Source organism: Fundulus heteroclitus, chromosome 5 (assembly GCF_011125445.2).
Source record: "Fundulus heteroclitus isolate FHET01 chromosome 5, MU-UCD_Fhet_4.1, whole genome shotgun sequence".
NCBI classification, from domain to species: domain Eukaryota; kingdom Metazoa; phylum Chordata; class Actinopteri; order Cyprinodontiformes; family Fundulidae; genus Fundulus; species Fundulus heteroclitus.
In genome coordinates, this window is record NC_046365.1 from 23056614 (window position 1) to 23074045 (window position 17432).

Consider the following 17432-nt stretch of genomic DNA (forward strand, 5'->3'; position numbering starts at 1 on the left):
CTGATCAACTTTGTATCTCTGCGGTCTAGGGTTAAATGAGGGGAAAAAAGGCCATGCAATAACTTTTCTTTGGTACTTGAAACACACTGCCTTCAGTTAGTGAGTATCATGTTGATGCTCGTGAGAAAGTTGAAAATGTGTACAGTTAAATTCCTTAAAACATAGATAATGAGTTAAAAGATACAATTATTTTTTCATATTTGTGCATCACTGCAGGGTCAGAAAGTAACACAGCCACACGACCAGTATTTTAATTAAAAGAAAAAAAATATATTACGTGTGTATCTTCTTTGTCACGTCAAAGTACTTCGAATAAAGGTTGAATGGTTATCATTTGCCATCGAAAAGAAAAAAGAAGAAAAAAAACAAATGGCATAGGTGGTTTAATAAGAAGAATAATTCAAACTTGGGAAGCTTTTAGGAACAATAAAGCTACAGGCTTCATTGTTAAATTCATCTTTTTATCCAGCCAGCCAGCCAGCCATCCATCCAGATTACTAGTCATTAGTGGTTCCGTGCCGTATGCCACAATTTAGCACAAATCCGCGTGAGATGTTGTTTTGCAGAATTTTATTTCCAAAAAGCAGTCAGAGAAAAGTAAAACAAGCCAGTTTGATAAAACAAATTCCCAAAAGGGAAGAACAAAAATAAAAGCTGATAACAACAAGAGAAGGCCTGATGATATATATACAACAGCAGACATCATTTTGGTGTCAGAGTACCGATGGATTGCTTGACAGACTCATGGCTTTCTTCACACGAGGTCGAAAAATAGAAAACAACAAAGATTTGCTTTAATGGACAGAGAAGGTTCTAAAAATCAGCTAAGGCACACGGAGCCTCTCTGAATAAAACAACGGGGGGGATCATGAGTCAGAGAAATTTGTGCAACAGATGCTCAACGATACATTCCAGCAAGAACAACAACAATCTGGTTTCTCTGGGACACGGATAGGAAAAGGTTGCTATCACAGCAGTCCAAAATACTGAAACAGGTCATGTCTTTTCATTGATAAAACACTGAATTCACTCTTTTTGTCCAGATACTGACACTAAAAAAGCAAACAAACAAAAAAACTCTTCACACTTCAGTGTCAATTTACCCCCTCCGTATTTACATGAACGGTATCTGTTTTAGACAATATTTCAATACAAAATACCTATGTACATTACATCTTCATCCGTTAATCGTTTTCTTACAAAATATGACTTTCACATTTAGTTACATTTAATTAATTTAACCCAAACCCGTTGTTGAGCTTACACCATAAGTACTGAGTGATGTAACTGTTCAGAGCACGGTGGTACCGTACGTGATAGGATGAGGAGGTATAACACCAGAAACAGAGTCGATTTGAAAGGGACAGAGAGACAGCAGTTTGCGATCCTCCCATCTGACAGAGAGGCAAGGTGAACTTGACATTAATGAACAGTAATGTCTTTTCATTAGCTTGTGCAAAACCACTCATTTAGCTCATGTGATGACTAAACAATGCTGACAATCACAGATTGAAAACCTAATTGGCTCCAGATCAAACTGATTTCAAGGTAAAGCAAATATATGACCGAACTCCTTGTTCAGGATCAGTTGCCGTCCCTGGTGTGATTAAGTCGACGTAAATGTCCAGAGATTGTCTCGATGGGAGAAAACGTACTTCAAATGTGAACAGAGCTGACAAGGTGCCATAGAACAAGTCTGATAAATTATTCTCTTCTTTTTTTTTGCACTCAAGATACAATATCATATTCACTTGAAATTATAAATTTCTTTTTGTCACAGCATGAAAACTACAACCACTCACTGTCATTCGGATACAACACCAAAAAGCACAGTTTCTCCTTCGGTCCACACATTGTCCAGAGTGCTTGTTTGTGACGATAGTTTCTGTTCACCTTCTCTGTTTGATAATTTTCTGCTTTAGATGCAGTTCCTCGCAAAAATTCATGAACTTTTTCCTAGTTTGTTCACATTACTACCACAAACCGTAGCGTATTTTATTGGTATTTCACAAATAGACCAACACAAAGTGGTGCAAAACTGTGAAGTGGAAGCAAAGCTGGCCCCTCTGGAACGGTGGCAAGAAGAAAGGTTGTTGATTGAGTCCTATTTGTGTTTCACCTAAAGTGGAGTAGAGGACATAGCAAACATGTGGAGGAAGGTGCTCTGGTGGCATGAGACCAAAATGAAACCTTTGACCAACATGCAACACATAACATAATGACACATGGGGGTGGCAGCATCATGCTTAGAGAATGCCTTTCTTCACTATAGATAAATAAACTGGTAAGATTTGATCTGAAAGATGTATTGAGCTGCAAGAAGCCAGGTTATAAGATAAAAGACACTTAAAACTGAGGTGGACGTTGTCTTTCCAGCAGGACATCGACCCCAAATATAGAGCTAGAGCTATAATGGAGGGTTTAGATCAAAGCATATCCATGTGATAGAATGACCCAGTTCAGACCTAAACTAAGAACGAAAACTGCTGTTTACAGACGTGCCACATCCAATATTAGTCAATTTGAGCTATGTTGAACGAAGAATGAACAAAAATGAACAATCTCTAAATGTGGAAAACTGGTGGAAACACATGCCAAAAGACTTCTATGTCTAAACGCAGCAAACGTATTGACATTGGGGTTTTTCCAATTTCCAAAACCAAGAATCCTGTTCCTTTCACTTCCGAATCGTGCACTGCAATGTGTTGGTCTAGCGAATATAACAGCAAAGTTTGTGTTTGTAACCTAACAAAATGGGAAAACGTCCAGGCAACAATGGAGGTCAAGGATCAGCATGGATTTTCTCTTGTGATGCACACTGCCAACAGCCATGTAAGAAACTGGGACAAGAAGGTCTTGTTCAGACAGGACAACACAGACTAACACACGGGTGCGGGCCATAAAAACGTACAATATTAAGTTCGGGGTGATGGCCTTTGTAAATAAAGGCGGCTTTCCTTACAAAAAAATACTCATCATGCTGCCAAGGCAGCGTTGCAGTTATTTAGTCACTGACTAAAAATATCAGTATTAATATAAACTTCGAAATAAATAACAATACTCCTCCCCCCCCTCACTCACACAATTTTGGAGATTCTTGAATAATTATGTACAACATTAAGTGTTGTGAAATCACTGGAACAAACTCAACAAGAACGACACGTTTAAGGTTATCTTAAGGTAATTTTGTTTCGGGTTTGAGGCAGATTGAATTAAGAAAAGAAGAAACAAGAAATATTGATTCTTCTCTTGTCTGCTGCCTGTCATAACATCTGGCTGTTATATATAAAAAAAGAGTCTAATCTATGGAAATATTAAGTCTCAAAAGAAAGTAAGATAACCACAAATGTCTACAAGCAGTTTCGGTGAAATAAAAATATTCCCCAATTAACTAACTATACTAGAAAGGCATTTTTATCTCAACAAAACAAAAGCAGCCACATTGGCTCCGAAACCTAATCAGGCACTCAGCTGCTCAAATGTGTGATTTTACAGCACCCCACATATTTATAGGCACCCCTGGTAAAAAGTTACTAAAAAGCATTCAAATTAGTTTTTCTTTTTTTGCACTAGCATTATTTCACACAGATGCTTAGAAAATAACTTAAAATTTTGAATATATTTATCCGTACAGAACATAAATCCCAATAAAATGCATTCAACTTAAGTTGTTTTCATTCCCTACCTCCTCTTTTACATTTTTTGGAGAGTCTGGAAACCTTTCTTAGTAAGCCACGACTTTGTTCTAAGGGGTATAAATATAATTTCAAAAGGATCCATTTCTATTGGCTGGACTGTACAAAATGGGAAAGACAAAAGAAAATGCAAACCAATTAAGGCAGATGTACAGTATGTTGATCTTGATGTTAAAAAAACAGCTTCTCACCTAGACCTCTCCCCATTTACTAGGGTTGTCAAAATGAATATTTAAATATAATAACATATAAAAGGAATCGTTTAAAGCCAACTGAGCCATTTTCAACTACACAAATTGGCACTCAGCCCTTCCCCGCAGAGGCTCACCGGACCAACCATGGGTGGAACAGTGAGCTGCTGCTGCTGCTGCTGCTGAAAGTTTACAACTTTGAAAATTTAGCAAGTCCAACTGCTGGTCTGGCTTCTGACTGAGGTATGACCATTATCACTCTGGGACTGCTCCTATCGAGTCCATTCGGGGAAAGGAGGGACATTCAGCAGAACTTTCCCAGTTGATTGGGTGAAGCGACACCTAGTGCCCGCCTACCAGAAGTTGGTTTTAGCCAATCACGGTATCAAATGAAAATGTAAGCAGCAGGCTTATATTTTCCATGAGAAACTGTCATGAGACACAACAAGGTAAGCTAGTCAAGGCACTTCTCGCTGTTCTTATTTCAAAGATGAAATCGTGGATTCTGACCAAACAGACGTGATAGAAGCGGCTACGCGTGCGTCCTCCTGCCCAGCCGTGTTTATTTTGGTCCGGCTCTGGGCTCAGCAGCTCTTGCTTTTGTCACAGCTATATGTCCCGCGAGAATTCATCTTGCAGGAAGGGTTTAGAAAGAACCCTTTGCTTTCCAAGACAGAATCAACAATTGTTATCCAATGTTATCTAGTTGAACTTTTACTATGATGACTATCCTACAATAGGAGTGGTTAAAAAACATCTAAAACTGTGGGAACTATGACAAAAAAGAGGCTGAACAAAGACCAAAGTTTATATTTGTGACATGTAGGGTGAACAGGGTGGTCAAAGAGTAAATAAACATCTCCAAAATGTACTGTTAGCAAATTTTCTCTTTTAGAGAGCTGCAGTAAGAGTTGCACTTATTTGAAGGCTTTTTATACACATCTTTACCAGGTGGTGCCTGTAGCTATAAAGGGTGGTGCAGTCATAAACACCGAACGAGTTACCTAATAAATTATATTTGAGCTGTCACAAATTTTCATGTGATCTATTTAAGGGGTGCTCGCTACCCAGCTTTTGTTCTACTGTCCATGTTGATGAAGTTTTAGGAGCCAGTGCTCAGCTACTTCCTGGTGAATGTCTTCCAACTAAGGCCGTGTCGCACCAGTGTCGACAGTCCAGGCTTGCGTGGCCATACTGCCCTAAAGCTGGGCGTTGCAATTCCTTCAACTGCACAGTAAAAAGCTCCAAAATTGCAACGTTTTATCACAGTAAAACTCAGCCATGGAAAAAAAAAAAAAAAAAAAAAAAACGTAATAATAAATACACTGAGAAAGGGAAATAGCAAAGCCAGCAAAATCCCCAGGAGGAATAAACTCTGTGGGAGGCTCAGAGAAATGCTTCCCCTTGCATTTAAGACAGCCTTACCCACAGCATGCTGAAGGAGTCCACCTTTTTTCATTCGCCTCTTCTCAGAGGGACAGAGGAAGAGCCTTCTCCTCTTCCTCTCCTCGTGATAAGCCTCTCAAATAAATAGGAGTAAACAGTGTCGCGGCCTCCTGTCCAGCTGGAGGCCTCGCTGCTACCTTATGCGGCCGTCGGCACGCGGCGCTCCCAGCTGGGATTTGGGATCCGGGCTCATGGAGCTCCAGGGGCTCTTGGCGCAGGGCTGCATGACGGGGCAGGCCGTGAGGCCGACGGCGCAGATGTCGGCGGCCTCCCACAGCTCTCCGACGAGGCCGTCCACCCAGCCCTCGAGCTCCGGGCCGGTGAGGGCGGCGTTCCTCCTGGCTTGCTCCACGTAAGCCAGGCTGACGGGGATGTTGAGCACCGGGTTGAGGCCGTGGAAGCTCTGCTCCATGTAGCTGTTCTTTGTCGGCCCGTTGTGGAGCCTCAGCGTGTCCTCTGGAGGCGGGGAGGAAAGGACAAACAGACGGGAATAAGTAGTGATAAAGCGGATTCCGTTTTATGCTGTTCACCCCGTTTAACGAATCCAAAATGAGCTGCAACGCAACTTCTGCGAGTTCCTTATAGCAGAATTACATAAAGCTAGAGTTGATATAGAGTTATAGCACTGACTTGTAGCAAAATGGCTGGAGCTTTGGATGTAAGCTAGGATTTAGGGCTTGGACTTGAACAAGGTAATTCCAATTAATTAAATATGAATAATAAGATGTGAAAAAAAATTGCAGTGTGAAATTTTCACCTGCACACCTTCTGAAATGGAGTTTAAAAGAGTAAATGTAGGATGACCTAGTGGAAGTAAATGCCAGCGCAGAATGATCTACGAGCTACGCTGAGCTTCCCCTCCCTCGTGTGTTTGCCGCCGTTTAATGACGATGTTCAATGATTAAGCAACTTAGAATACATTTGTGTATTCTAAGTGGAACCTAGAGTACGCTCTCTCAGGTTTTTTAATGACTATGGAGCCCCGAACTTCAAAACCTCAAGCCAGAGAACATCTGTGATGGAACGAGACATCCTGATGAGGTTGTATGAGCTTCTACCATGTTTTAACGCTGTGACGCATTCAAATCAAATTATACACTAGATGATCTTTATTGAAATACCTTCAAGATAATTAAACCACCTCTTAATCATCAAATGTCTCAAAGGTCTTATTCAACAGTTCATAACTAATATTCCCGGCTATTTCAAAGGGGGGTTACTATCGTCGGCTTCAATAAATCTGACTATCCTGTTCTAAAATGGAATTTGCTTTTTAATCAGTTCAGCACAAAAAAAGTCTTAATCTATACAATCTTGGAGGAAAAATGAGGAATTTGGGATGGGTCATGGCACAGTATAAGCAAACAGTACTGTTGTGAACAGTTCTTTTATGCTAGTAAGGATGCCCAGCTGAGTGCTGGCTGTCTCCTCTGAACGGTTTGCATTCCTTTATGTTGAAAACAATATATCTTCTTCAACATCATGACGTGAAATATTTGGTGAGGTAGACTAATTGGGCTTACTTAAGTGGGATTTTTCTAATAATAAAAAGAAGCCACAGTGGAATTAGTCCAACAAGTAAAACAATAATCGTGCCACTGGATATTTAAAAACAAGTGCAGAAATGTTCAGAAAACAATTACATTTTATTTATAACATTTTAAAACGAGGCCAACTTAGAACTGAGTGGTGTTTTGATCAGAGATCATCATTTATTACAATTAGTATACGAGACTTGCAAGATGTCAGGGACGTCATTTATAAAGTATCAAATGGTGTCTTGGTAAGATTTGATAATAAAACCTGAGTCATTTTAAAGGTATTTCAAAACAGAGCAGCTAATGTACAAAGGGTACTTGAATGTAGCCTGAAGTTATCGTTCGTTCCCGTTACAACAGTGTTTAGAAGGCCAGACAGCAGGTCAACACTGAGGACAAAACACATCTTGACTGTGGGAAACTTGTGCCGCATAAGTCTGAAATCAAACCGGTGTGTGGTGCCAGGGCGGACATTATACCCCGTACGTTACCTGAACAAGAATATCCGAGATATTGTTATTTGATAATCTGAATCATCAAATATTAAAATCATATTCTGTTCTGTAGTTCACTTTTCCATTTTGTATCTTTGATTCTGGTCTATAATAAAAATCTGAAATAAATGTTTGTTTTTTATGCCAAATAAAGCAATGACTCATTAAACAGTCATGTTGTAATTTTTAAAAATTTGCTTGTACATTGAAAATTGAAAGCGAATAAGCGGTAAAAGAGTGCAAATTTTCAGGGCCCAGGTTCAGTGCAAAGGCACTGAGACTGGGGAGAAGACCTCTACCCAGACCTCAACTACCACACAGGGTGCACATGCACTGCCTACTTATTTATAACAAAACCAGAGCATTTGCTGTTCAACAACTGTCGGAATTGAGCTTCCAAAATGCAAAATGGATTCTTCAGTGGTGTGTAGTGGTGAGATCTGGGCTTTAAGCACACACAGGTTCCTAATTTGCTTGGATTTTTAAATCTGCAATTCAATCTTCCAAATGTTCTTTTGATGTGGTGTATCACATTGTTGCAATGCCAAATTTGTATAAACAGACAGATCCAAGACATGCCCTCATTCCCGTTTCCCGTGACGGGGAAGCCCTGGAAAGGAGGCTATGAAATCACAAACACAGCCTCCCTTTAAAGGCACCCACTCCACCCTGAGCTCCAGTGAAGCTTTAAATTCCACACTGGTCTCCTAACTGGGATGCCAGCCATCCCTTTTAAGCACGACTGTGGAGGAAGAAGAAAAAAGGAAAAAAAAAAAATCGCCTCACACCCAGATGTTTGCAGACATCAGCGTTTTTCACACACTTGCGACAGAATGATGCAGTCAAAGCCGAGGTGCAGTCAGCACATCGGACGTCTCGCTTTGTGGTACCGCTGTGTGGTATAAACCCATGCACCTTTGAAGAGTGGTTCTGCATCTGTATAAAAATGTGAGTGTGTGTGTGTGTGTGTGTGTGTGTGTGTGTGTGTGTACTGTTGCCACGTCATAAAGTCTTACCAGCACTGCATGTAGGAGGGGAACATGGTTCCAGACACAGAAGTAAATTATAGGCAGGAAGACGAAAAGCTAAATCCAAAGCACCCAATGAAGGCCATGAATGCAAATGGTTATTTCATATTACGATGTAGAAAAATATATGAATATATGTTTATATAAAATATTTGGACAAGCTGTGGTACAGTACATCCTTCATTCATTGCAAACATATATACTATATTACTGCTGTAATCAAAGAGGGAGAATTAAAGACAGAAATCCCAATGGCAATGGAGTTTTATTATTAACCACCTAATACTGTGAAGATGGCTACGTATATTTCTAAACTTTTTCTGGTATAATATGAGCATTTGTGATACCGGGTGAAATAATAAAAAAAAAAGACGTCTTTTAAACACAGCTCTGAAAAAATAAACATGTATTTAGCCTTTTCTTGGTAATAAATGGTGTTGGATTTTAGGTTGCTTGGTTTCAAATATTTAACACCTTTATAATAATATATAAATATATAATATTTATTAGAATGTTGTAATTGAATTGTTTCTGTCTGTAAATCAGTTTAACTGTTCTTTTTTATTTCTAAATGAGTTTTGAATTCATATTCAATTATTCAGTCTAATATTCAAATATGACCCATACATTTGACAAAAACACAAGCTAGGATGATTTAAAACTTTCTTCAAAAAAATAAAGAAATTCAGATTTTTTTCTTATATATTTATATTTATATATTTACGTATAAAATATTTTTACATCACTGAGATTTCTCAAATCCGTAGTTTTCCAGACTTTATAAGAATGTGTAGGAACCTGACTCCTAAATAGAAATAGAAATTCTATTGCGATAATGATGTTAATGTGTTAATTACAATTAACCCATATTATTCTGACCTTTAGCTTTCTTTACCATTAAACCAGAGGGTTACTATCCCAGCCACTAAAAACAAGCATCATGCATTTGTATCAGCGGCAGTCAGAGTCCATCCAACTGGCCAAATACTTTATGTTATCAATATAAAGAGAGTATGTGCTGAGACAGAAGAAGGTTGTGAGTTTTTCAGGCTTCAGTTAAAATATATTAAATGTATTTGGTAAGCCCTGCTATCGGTGTAGAGATAAAATGGTAAATGGTAAGAAGGGAGGACAACGGTGTGGAAGGATACTACCTGTGTATTTCAAGTGTCGTGCCTGTTATGTGCAATTTAGAGGTGTGTGCGCTTCTCCAAAGCTGGGACTGTTGCGCTAACTTATCTCTGCTAGCAAGGAGCCTAAACATGCTGTTTTTTTCTTTTTCTTTTGCCGTGGATTGTTTAGTTGAGCTGCTTGATGAAATACTTTAGGCTGCAGGCAGAGGAACGGCGGGACCCAGATCACACCACCCAGAGTGCCACAATAACTTACTTGGACCACTGTCAGCTGTTGTGAGCATGACCATTTACTTGTGACTAATATGCGACTCATTCTGACACGAACACAGCCCCTGTGAGACTCACATTTAAGGCAACAGATGTCGCTTTATTTGTTGTCTCCCTGCATCATTAAAGCAACTCAGGCAGATTATTAAACCAAGAAAGATGTGATTACGCTGCAGTCGGCATCTCGGCTCTTGTGTGACTTTCTGGGGAAATGGTCGGCTTATGGATTCAAACGCCGCAGTCTTTTCTCTTGCCCATGCTGACTGATTGATTTAATTGTGTCATTGTTTTTAGAGGGCTAAGTGCGCCGTTGTTTAACACTCTGTTTAGTATGTATGAGCTGCTCGCTGGGTTATTAGGGGTGACTTGATGACAAATAACCAGGGTCTACAGAGGCCCAAAGCTTGATTAGAAAGGGCATCACTGCAGATACAAGACTATGTGTGTGTGTGTGTGTGTGTGTGTGTGTGTGTGTGTGTGTGTGTGTGTGTGTGTGCGTGTGTGTGGACCAAACATCCCTTCATGGTCAATGTAGCATTTGTGCTGCTCGATGTAGCATCTGACACAATGTCAGTGTCAGCGAGACCCGATAAACACAAAACAACTTCTGTGAGTTCCTTATAGCGGAATTATATAAAGCTAGAGTTGAGTTAGAGTTATAGCACTTACTTATAGCAAAATGGCTGGAGCTTTGGATGTAAGAAAATAATAAAGTTAATCTATTTTGAACACAAGTCAGCACACACAATAAAATAACATGTTACTTTCAGCCTCTGACAACTTATTGATATTCAGATTAAAGGAAAGATATCATGTTTAAGTGTCACAAAATCTGTTTCATTAAAACTGTTATTTGTTAAGTAAGTTTCCGTGAGGAAGTTATGAACAGTCAGTATCTTATTGAAACAGATAATTAACTGGCACCAGTTTGCCAACTTCCTGTTAAAGCAGGAGGCTGGCTTCATCAAAGATCGAAGACCATAGTACTTCTGAAGCTTCTGTTACTGGGACAAGCTCAAAAGCTTCTGTTTCACACAGAAAAGTCACTACTGCACTGCAGACTACCAGACTGTTCATATTCATTAAAAAATTATTTATATGTAACCATCTAAATCAAAGGGGACAGTGGTGCAAATGTTAATAAAGCTGTGTTTGGGTGAAGCTCTGAATCATGGGAGATTGGAGTCTTAAACGGGTCAAAATGTTTGCTCCACTTTTACAGGAAAGTGGCTCGAGTTCAATAAGGGACCAAATCTAATCTTTGTTTATTAAACTGAGGATTTCAGAGAGAGCTGTGAATGCGGGTAAGATACTGACTGCTTGGCTTCGAATTACACAACATTTTTTAAAATCATCATGTTTAAACCGTTACCGTCATACCGACCCTCTACAGGAGATGGCAGAGAAATTGATTGAGTTTTTTCTGGTAGTTTGGAACATCAAGATACCCTATCCCATTCTTCTCAGCTGCCTGTTGATGCACTGCTGCACTGGCTGAACGAAGGATACTACACTTCTCCCTTGCTTAAAAGAAAGATAAATCCAAGTGTTTAGAAATATCTCAAGTTGTAAAAAACAAAAACACCAGCACTCATGGTGAACAAACTAAAGAACTTAAACTTAAGATGGAGCCATGCTGTTTTAAGGCTACAGATACAAGCTTTTAAATAAGGCCGCACCAAATGAGGTAAACATGTAAAAAATGGATATTGTTGAAAATTGTGATGTTGGTATTGTTTGCAATTATTCATCTCCTTTTAAAAATAATGTCAAGCATAGACATATAGACCACTGACAGTAACTCTAAGGAGCAAACTATATTACTGGCACATGTTGATATTGAGATATAAATTCACATTCAGTATATTCTGCAGGCCCACTTTTACCAAAGTTGATAGTTAATGAATGAATGAGCTTCTACCTGCTTGCTATAGTCCCGTGTTACTTTATAAAAGCAGAATGACAAAAACATTCTGAGCGATAAGCATTTAAAAACTATTACTAACGTTTGAGTGTTTACTCCGTATTTTCTCTAACGTCTATATATGAAAATCGAAATAACGGTAGATTAGTTTCATAACAACCTTAATTTTGTGTTATCTTCAAAGTGAAATAAATGAGAAATGCTGGTTACATCAGAGTATATTAAAATGTTTCTGACCTTGTCTTATCGGCTGGTGCTTGTTATAGGCCAGGGGAACGATAAGGAAACGTATCTGGGCCACAGGGCTCCAATTATGTAGGATTCGGACGTTCCAGACCCCAGGTCGCAGCGGCTGGTTGAGCGGCGGACGATAGTGGGTGAACTCTGCACTGGCGTCGATCAAGATGTCGTAGGTGGCCGCGATAACATTGGTGGGGTCGATCCAGACCACGGTGACTGTGACGTTTGGCCCTTTGTTCCACTTCTGCATGCCTACCGTTTCATCCATGGGACCCATCAGGCCGCCGATGTTCCTGAACATACGTTCTTTAGCGTCCCACTCTGTGCCAATCTGAGAGAAACAAAAGGAAAAATTATAGACTGTTTTTTTTAAATATGTTTGGACATTTCGGTGATTAACACCAATTTGATCAATACTGATTAAGTCCAGTTATATATTTAAACAATAAAAACTAAAGAGCTTTTAAATTTCTTTTTCTAAAATATAATGTAAATTTAAATTCTGAAAAAAACAAGGACTCTCCCATGGGTAGTCTAACTAAATATGGCTAAAATCCCACACAGGCGTATCACTTCAGGTGCACTTCATTCCGCTGCATGTTGAAGGAGGGTTGTCCTGTTTAAGCCTTAAGACATTTAGTTTGTTGTGTTCTTGAATGTTGCAGTGACAGTGAATGCCAATGATTGCCAAGGTGAAATCAAACGAGCCTTCTGAGGCCTTTAGGAAAGAGACAGACTTGTAGCAGTTTGAGTCTGGTAAAGGTTTTTGTATGGAAATTCAAGAAATTAAAACCAACTGACAGCAAGAAAGTTCATCCTGAGAGCAAACCACAAGATGTTAAAGAAGTCTCCTTAAACCCTAAGATGTCATTATGTGACCAACAGCAGGCTCTTGTTACTGTGAATATGATAGTGTATGCCTGCACATACAGAATCTAGGGACTGCAGACCCATGCTTAACTTTCTCAGGATGTGCTCTCCAACAAAAAGAAAAGATCCTCACACCAGCTATGAAACATGGGGATCTAAGTGTCATTGTTGGAGAATCCTTGCTGCAGCACTACCTCACCAGCTTACCGGTACGGAACGAGTATAAACCGACCCATTAACATTTGCCCAAATTGTCGCATTTCATCTGACACTCAGCTCAACAGTGATCTGCTGCTGGAAGTTACTAACTCTGCTAACATATCACGTAGGCTACAGTCAGGAAGAAAACACACATATGCAACTCTCTTTATCAACAAGACAAACACAAAAGCTTCTGGATCTGCAACAATGAAGTAGTAAACCTCCTGGAAAACGCAAGGCAAGGCAAGGCAAATTTATTTATGTAGCACATTTCAGTACAGAGACAATGCAAAGTGCTTTACATGAGTAAAATACAGGAAAAAAACCCCAGAGAAAAGCAAGTAAGAATAAAATGTAGAAACAAAGTAGAACATGGAAAAATAGAAACTAAAAGCAAAAACATTAGCTCACGCTATCTGTTATTAGCTTGACGGACACAGACAGCCCAATGACGGGGTACTGTCAGTCTGAGCTCCTCCGTCGAGATGTGCTGCCCAGGTGTGCAGTTCCTAGCCAGGCAACGCTCCATTCTACTGCGGTTCGAATCAATGCAGGAATTACGTTCATCTGCTGACGGCTCAGCCGACTAATAAATAGTGAAGCAACGAAACAAACCAGTGCGCCCCACTCCATTACTCACCAAGTTGCTTCATACAACAAGAGAGCTGGCGTCAGTTCCACTTTGCTCTCAATGAAGACATTTTCGCACAATATACCATAAAGGTAAATAAAAACTTAAATAGGACAATTTTTTTTAAATTAATATGAATATCTACCTTTTCAACAAAAGGGTACCCTAATTGTGTTCATCAGATTGACAGCCTGGGGGAAAAAACCTTTTCATCAAAGAGTCCAAATCTGCATCAGTCATCACAACTGCCTTCCATTTTTAGAGAATGCACAAGATGACAAGGCTGATCGTCTACTCTTCAACATTTTGAGAATGTTTGCGCACAGATGCCGCAAACGCCTTGAACTGGGAGACGAGCGAAAGGAACGTACGGCGACACCCGAACCGCATCCCCAAAGTGTGAGTGGCAGGAACAGACAATGAACACCTTTATTCACTGAGAGACATGCTTTTCCTAAACAGTGAAGGAGATTACAACCCCAGATCAGTCAATAAAAAGCCAAAACAGTGGAAGACTCTGAGTATATCCAGACACATGAATTGCAGTCTTTTTTGACAGGAAAAAAAGGGAGAGTCTGGAGAGAAGAGCTACATAAAAGGGGGCTTTCAAATACTTCCATCAGCCACGGAAAAGGCTGCATTCTCTGTGACAATATAAAGATAAATAAAGTGAGGATAAAATTGAACAGACAGTATCAGTGAGTAAAATATATCTTGGTTGAATTAGAGACATAAAGTGCAGCTGTGGAACATGAAACTGGCTGACAGCTTGGATTTCACTGTTAGACTGTCTGAGGAACAATGAGCCTCTTCAAGGTTATTATTTTCTTGCAACCATACATCACTGGCCTTATAGTTATGATTATTTGCAGGGAATTAAAAGTAGGTGTGTAACCTTTTGGTTTAACGAAAAAAAATAAACGTGGTTAAAAAGGTAGAACGGATTGTTTGGAGAGAAGTTTTGGGAAATAATACTTGCCCTCAGCGCTGCTTTGAAAAATCCACTGTTGACTGGTGAGCTGCCGGTCCAAACACTAAAAGATCCCGTCTTTTATCTTCCTTTGAATGGACCACTATGTCGCACTGACAACAGCGCTGCAGACACTGGTCATGAGGACTCAAAGTTAGCTATATCATGTGTTTCAAAGTAGACGCAGAGGTAGCACAGAGACGTAAGGAGCTTAAAATAAAATCTGACAACAGATCACAACAGATCTGGGGTTCATTCAGCCTGCGAGAGAGCAAAACAGAGCAATCTAAAGCAGATAACGGGGATAAAACAAAGTTGCTCTGTTTTATCCTTTTCAGCTTTCAGACTCAGTGTGTTTGGGAGCATGCCGGAATTGTAATTGTTGGCAACCTTTTGGAAATCTCTGTGTTAGGGCAACAATCTTAGGATCCTGGGAATGCAGACATAGAATGTTGCTTTGGTAATGCTAATCTTTTTTTTTTATCATCTGCTCTCTTACACGCACAGTGTAACGTTTACTCCTGCTCTTTGTATTATTGAATTACCACTGAAAGTTTTAAAATTACAAAAATGTAATTCTTACATCTTCCTTCATTAAGGTGGATATGTTTTTGTGTAAGTCTGCTGCTGCTTTTTTGTGTCAGTCATCTGGATAAGCATTACCTGTTGTTGTCTGCGGCATTCAAAAACCTCTACTTATTTGCTGTTGGAGGTTGAAGTTCAAAGAACTTCTATTAGGGACACAGTATGGGCACGGCGACAAAACCATGTTTTATTTATCTTTAGATAAGTAGGATTTTGTGAAACCCATCTAAAAGTGGGTTCGTTTTTGAAGTATATCACAAAACTCAATTAATTAATTTGTTAGATAAGCAAATGCTTTTGCAAAAACCTGTGTCAATGTTGGTAGATAATAAAGCATTTGTGATAGCTGGCAATGAGGCATTTACGTCGTTGTGGAGGAAGTTTCTTCAAGGTCATGCCACAACATCTCAAAAATAATCTCAATCAGAAACCCTGTCTTTGATTAGGTTACTGGAAAACCTTCATGCTTTTTATTTATTCACTTAATTGGTCCTGGTGACCATCTCTGCTGGTGCTTGGGAACTTGTCTTAACCTGAAGTGTCCTTCAGGTTAAGGCCAGTAACTGATGGCAGGACATTCTCCTTCAAGATATTCAGGTAGAGAGCAAAATTCATGGTTCCTTCAGTTCCAGGAAGTCATCCAGGTCCTGAAGCAGTCCAAAACCATCCCAGGGCTTGGATGTTCTTGTTCTGAAATTCAGTCTTAGATTTATACCTGCCGTAACGAGACGCATCCCTTTTCCTGATACTAAAATTAGTTTGTTCCAAGATTTGTGTTTCAGTCTGACAAAATAGCAAAAACAGAATAAATCTGCAGTTAACTCCCCCCCCCCCCCAAAAAAAACAACCCAAAACAAACTTTAAGAAGATCTTTAGAGTTGATTTTTAATAGAGAATCGAAAGAGGCATGGAGGCTAGAGGGAGAACAAATTTAAACATCAGGGTGGGTACATGAGTATGCAAAAGGAGACATGGAGCCGTGAGAATGATGAGAAAGGCAGACTGATTGAGAGCAGCAACACGCACACACAGACACAGAACTGACAGTAAAAAAAAAATAAAAATGCCTGAGGCGTGCTGGCAGAAATGTGAGAGGAAAGTCTGCTTTTGGAAGCGCTCATTGTGACAATGGTAGCTGATTAATACAGCCTCACCCTGCTTGAGAATCAATGGCTGACTGGAACTGATTCAGTATTACATCCTCGGAGAGCTTAGATTGCCGTGCATGGTAAAAATAGACATTACTTGCTTAAATGAAACCAACAGGAAAAGACTGAGCTTTTTCGGCCATCTGGGAAAGACACCTTGCTTTCATCTAAATTACTGGAGATCCCTCCGCAGTTCCAACATCTCAGAACATGATCCCCTTTAAATAGCTCATCATCTGCCTTGTCTGGCTTTTGTACGGCATCTTACATTATGCCAGATGGACAAACACTGGAGCCTATAAACAAACTATAGAAAGTTATGCAGTATTATCGATTGGGATGTTGCATTGTGCTCCAGCGAGACCTTGGAGACGACCGTCTAAACTGAAGTTCACGAGAATGAAGGCCGGCTACGTTCACGTGTCGCAGGTAGGAGGGAGACTTGCCCCTGGATCTTGCCTTGGGTTTATTCGGCAACAAGCATTGATTAAGTGCAACGTGCAGTAAATAATGAACAGAAGGTTCTGCTGCAGTCCAAGCCGCGCATTTTTTCAAGTCTTTTCAGGCCAGACGAGTGGGCCGCATACCCTCCGAGCTCTGCGGCCTTTTTTCTCTAACTGAACGCACATATTGTGCATACAGAGTTTATTAGGATGCACATAAACACTGTTTGACAACCTGTCTGCCTAATAACCAAGGCTCAGTCCCTTCCCTGATTGCTATATAAGCACCGAGCAGAAGAAGACTTTTTTTTTTTTCTTCTTCCTGAGACGGAGGTTATAAACACATTGCTGTTTACTCTGGCCAATTATGCAGCACCGGAGAAAAAAAGGCTTCTGTGCAAATTACTGGGATGGATATGTCTGCAAATGTATTCATACCCCTTTCAACTTTTTGTCAATATGTTTGGGATTTTGTTTCGAACACACCACATAGTACTGTGTAAGTGTAAAGTTGAAAGAAACTGAGAAATGGATTTTAAAATGTATTACAAATAAAATTCTAAAAAGTACGTTGTGTCCATTTGTATTTAGCGCTGTTTTCTTTCATACCCATAAATATGTCTCA

At 39.7% G+C, this 17432-nt stretch overlaps 1 protein-coding gene across 1 annotated transcript in view; it reads right to left on the minus strand.

The window, feature by feature from the left end:
* Positions 1–1562: 1562 nt before the first annotated feature.
* Positions 1563–17432, minus strand: part of xylt1 (xylosyltransferase I) — a 127714-nt gene continuing 111844 nt past the window's right edge. Inside the window, exons 10-11 of the mRNA XM_012870222.3 lie at positions 11957–12290; positions 1563–5788 (exon numbers count right to left, since the gene is read on the minus strand). Coding sequence (XP_012725676.2) covers positions 5466–5788; positions 11957–12290 — 657 coding nt within the window. The 3' untranslated portion in view covers positions 1563–5465. The remainder of the gene's footprint in view (positions 5789–11956; positions 12291–17432) is intronic.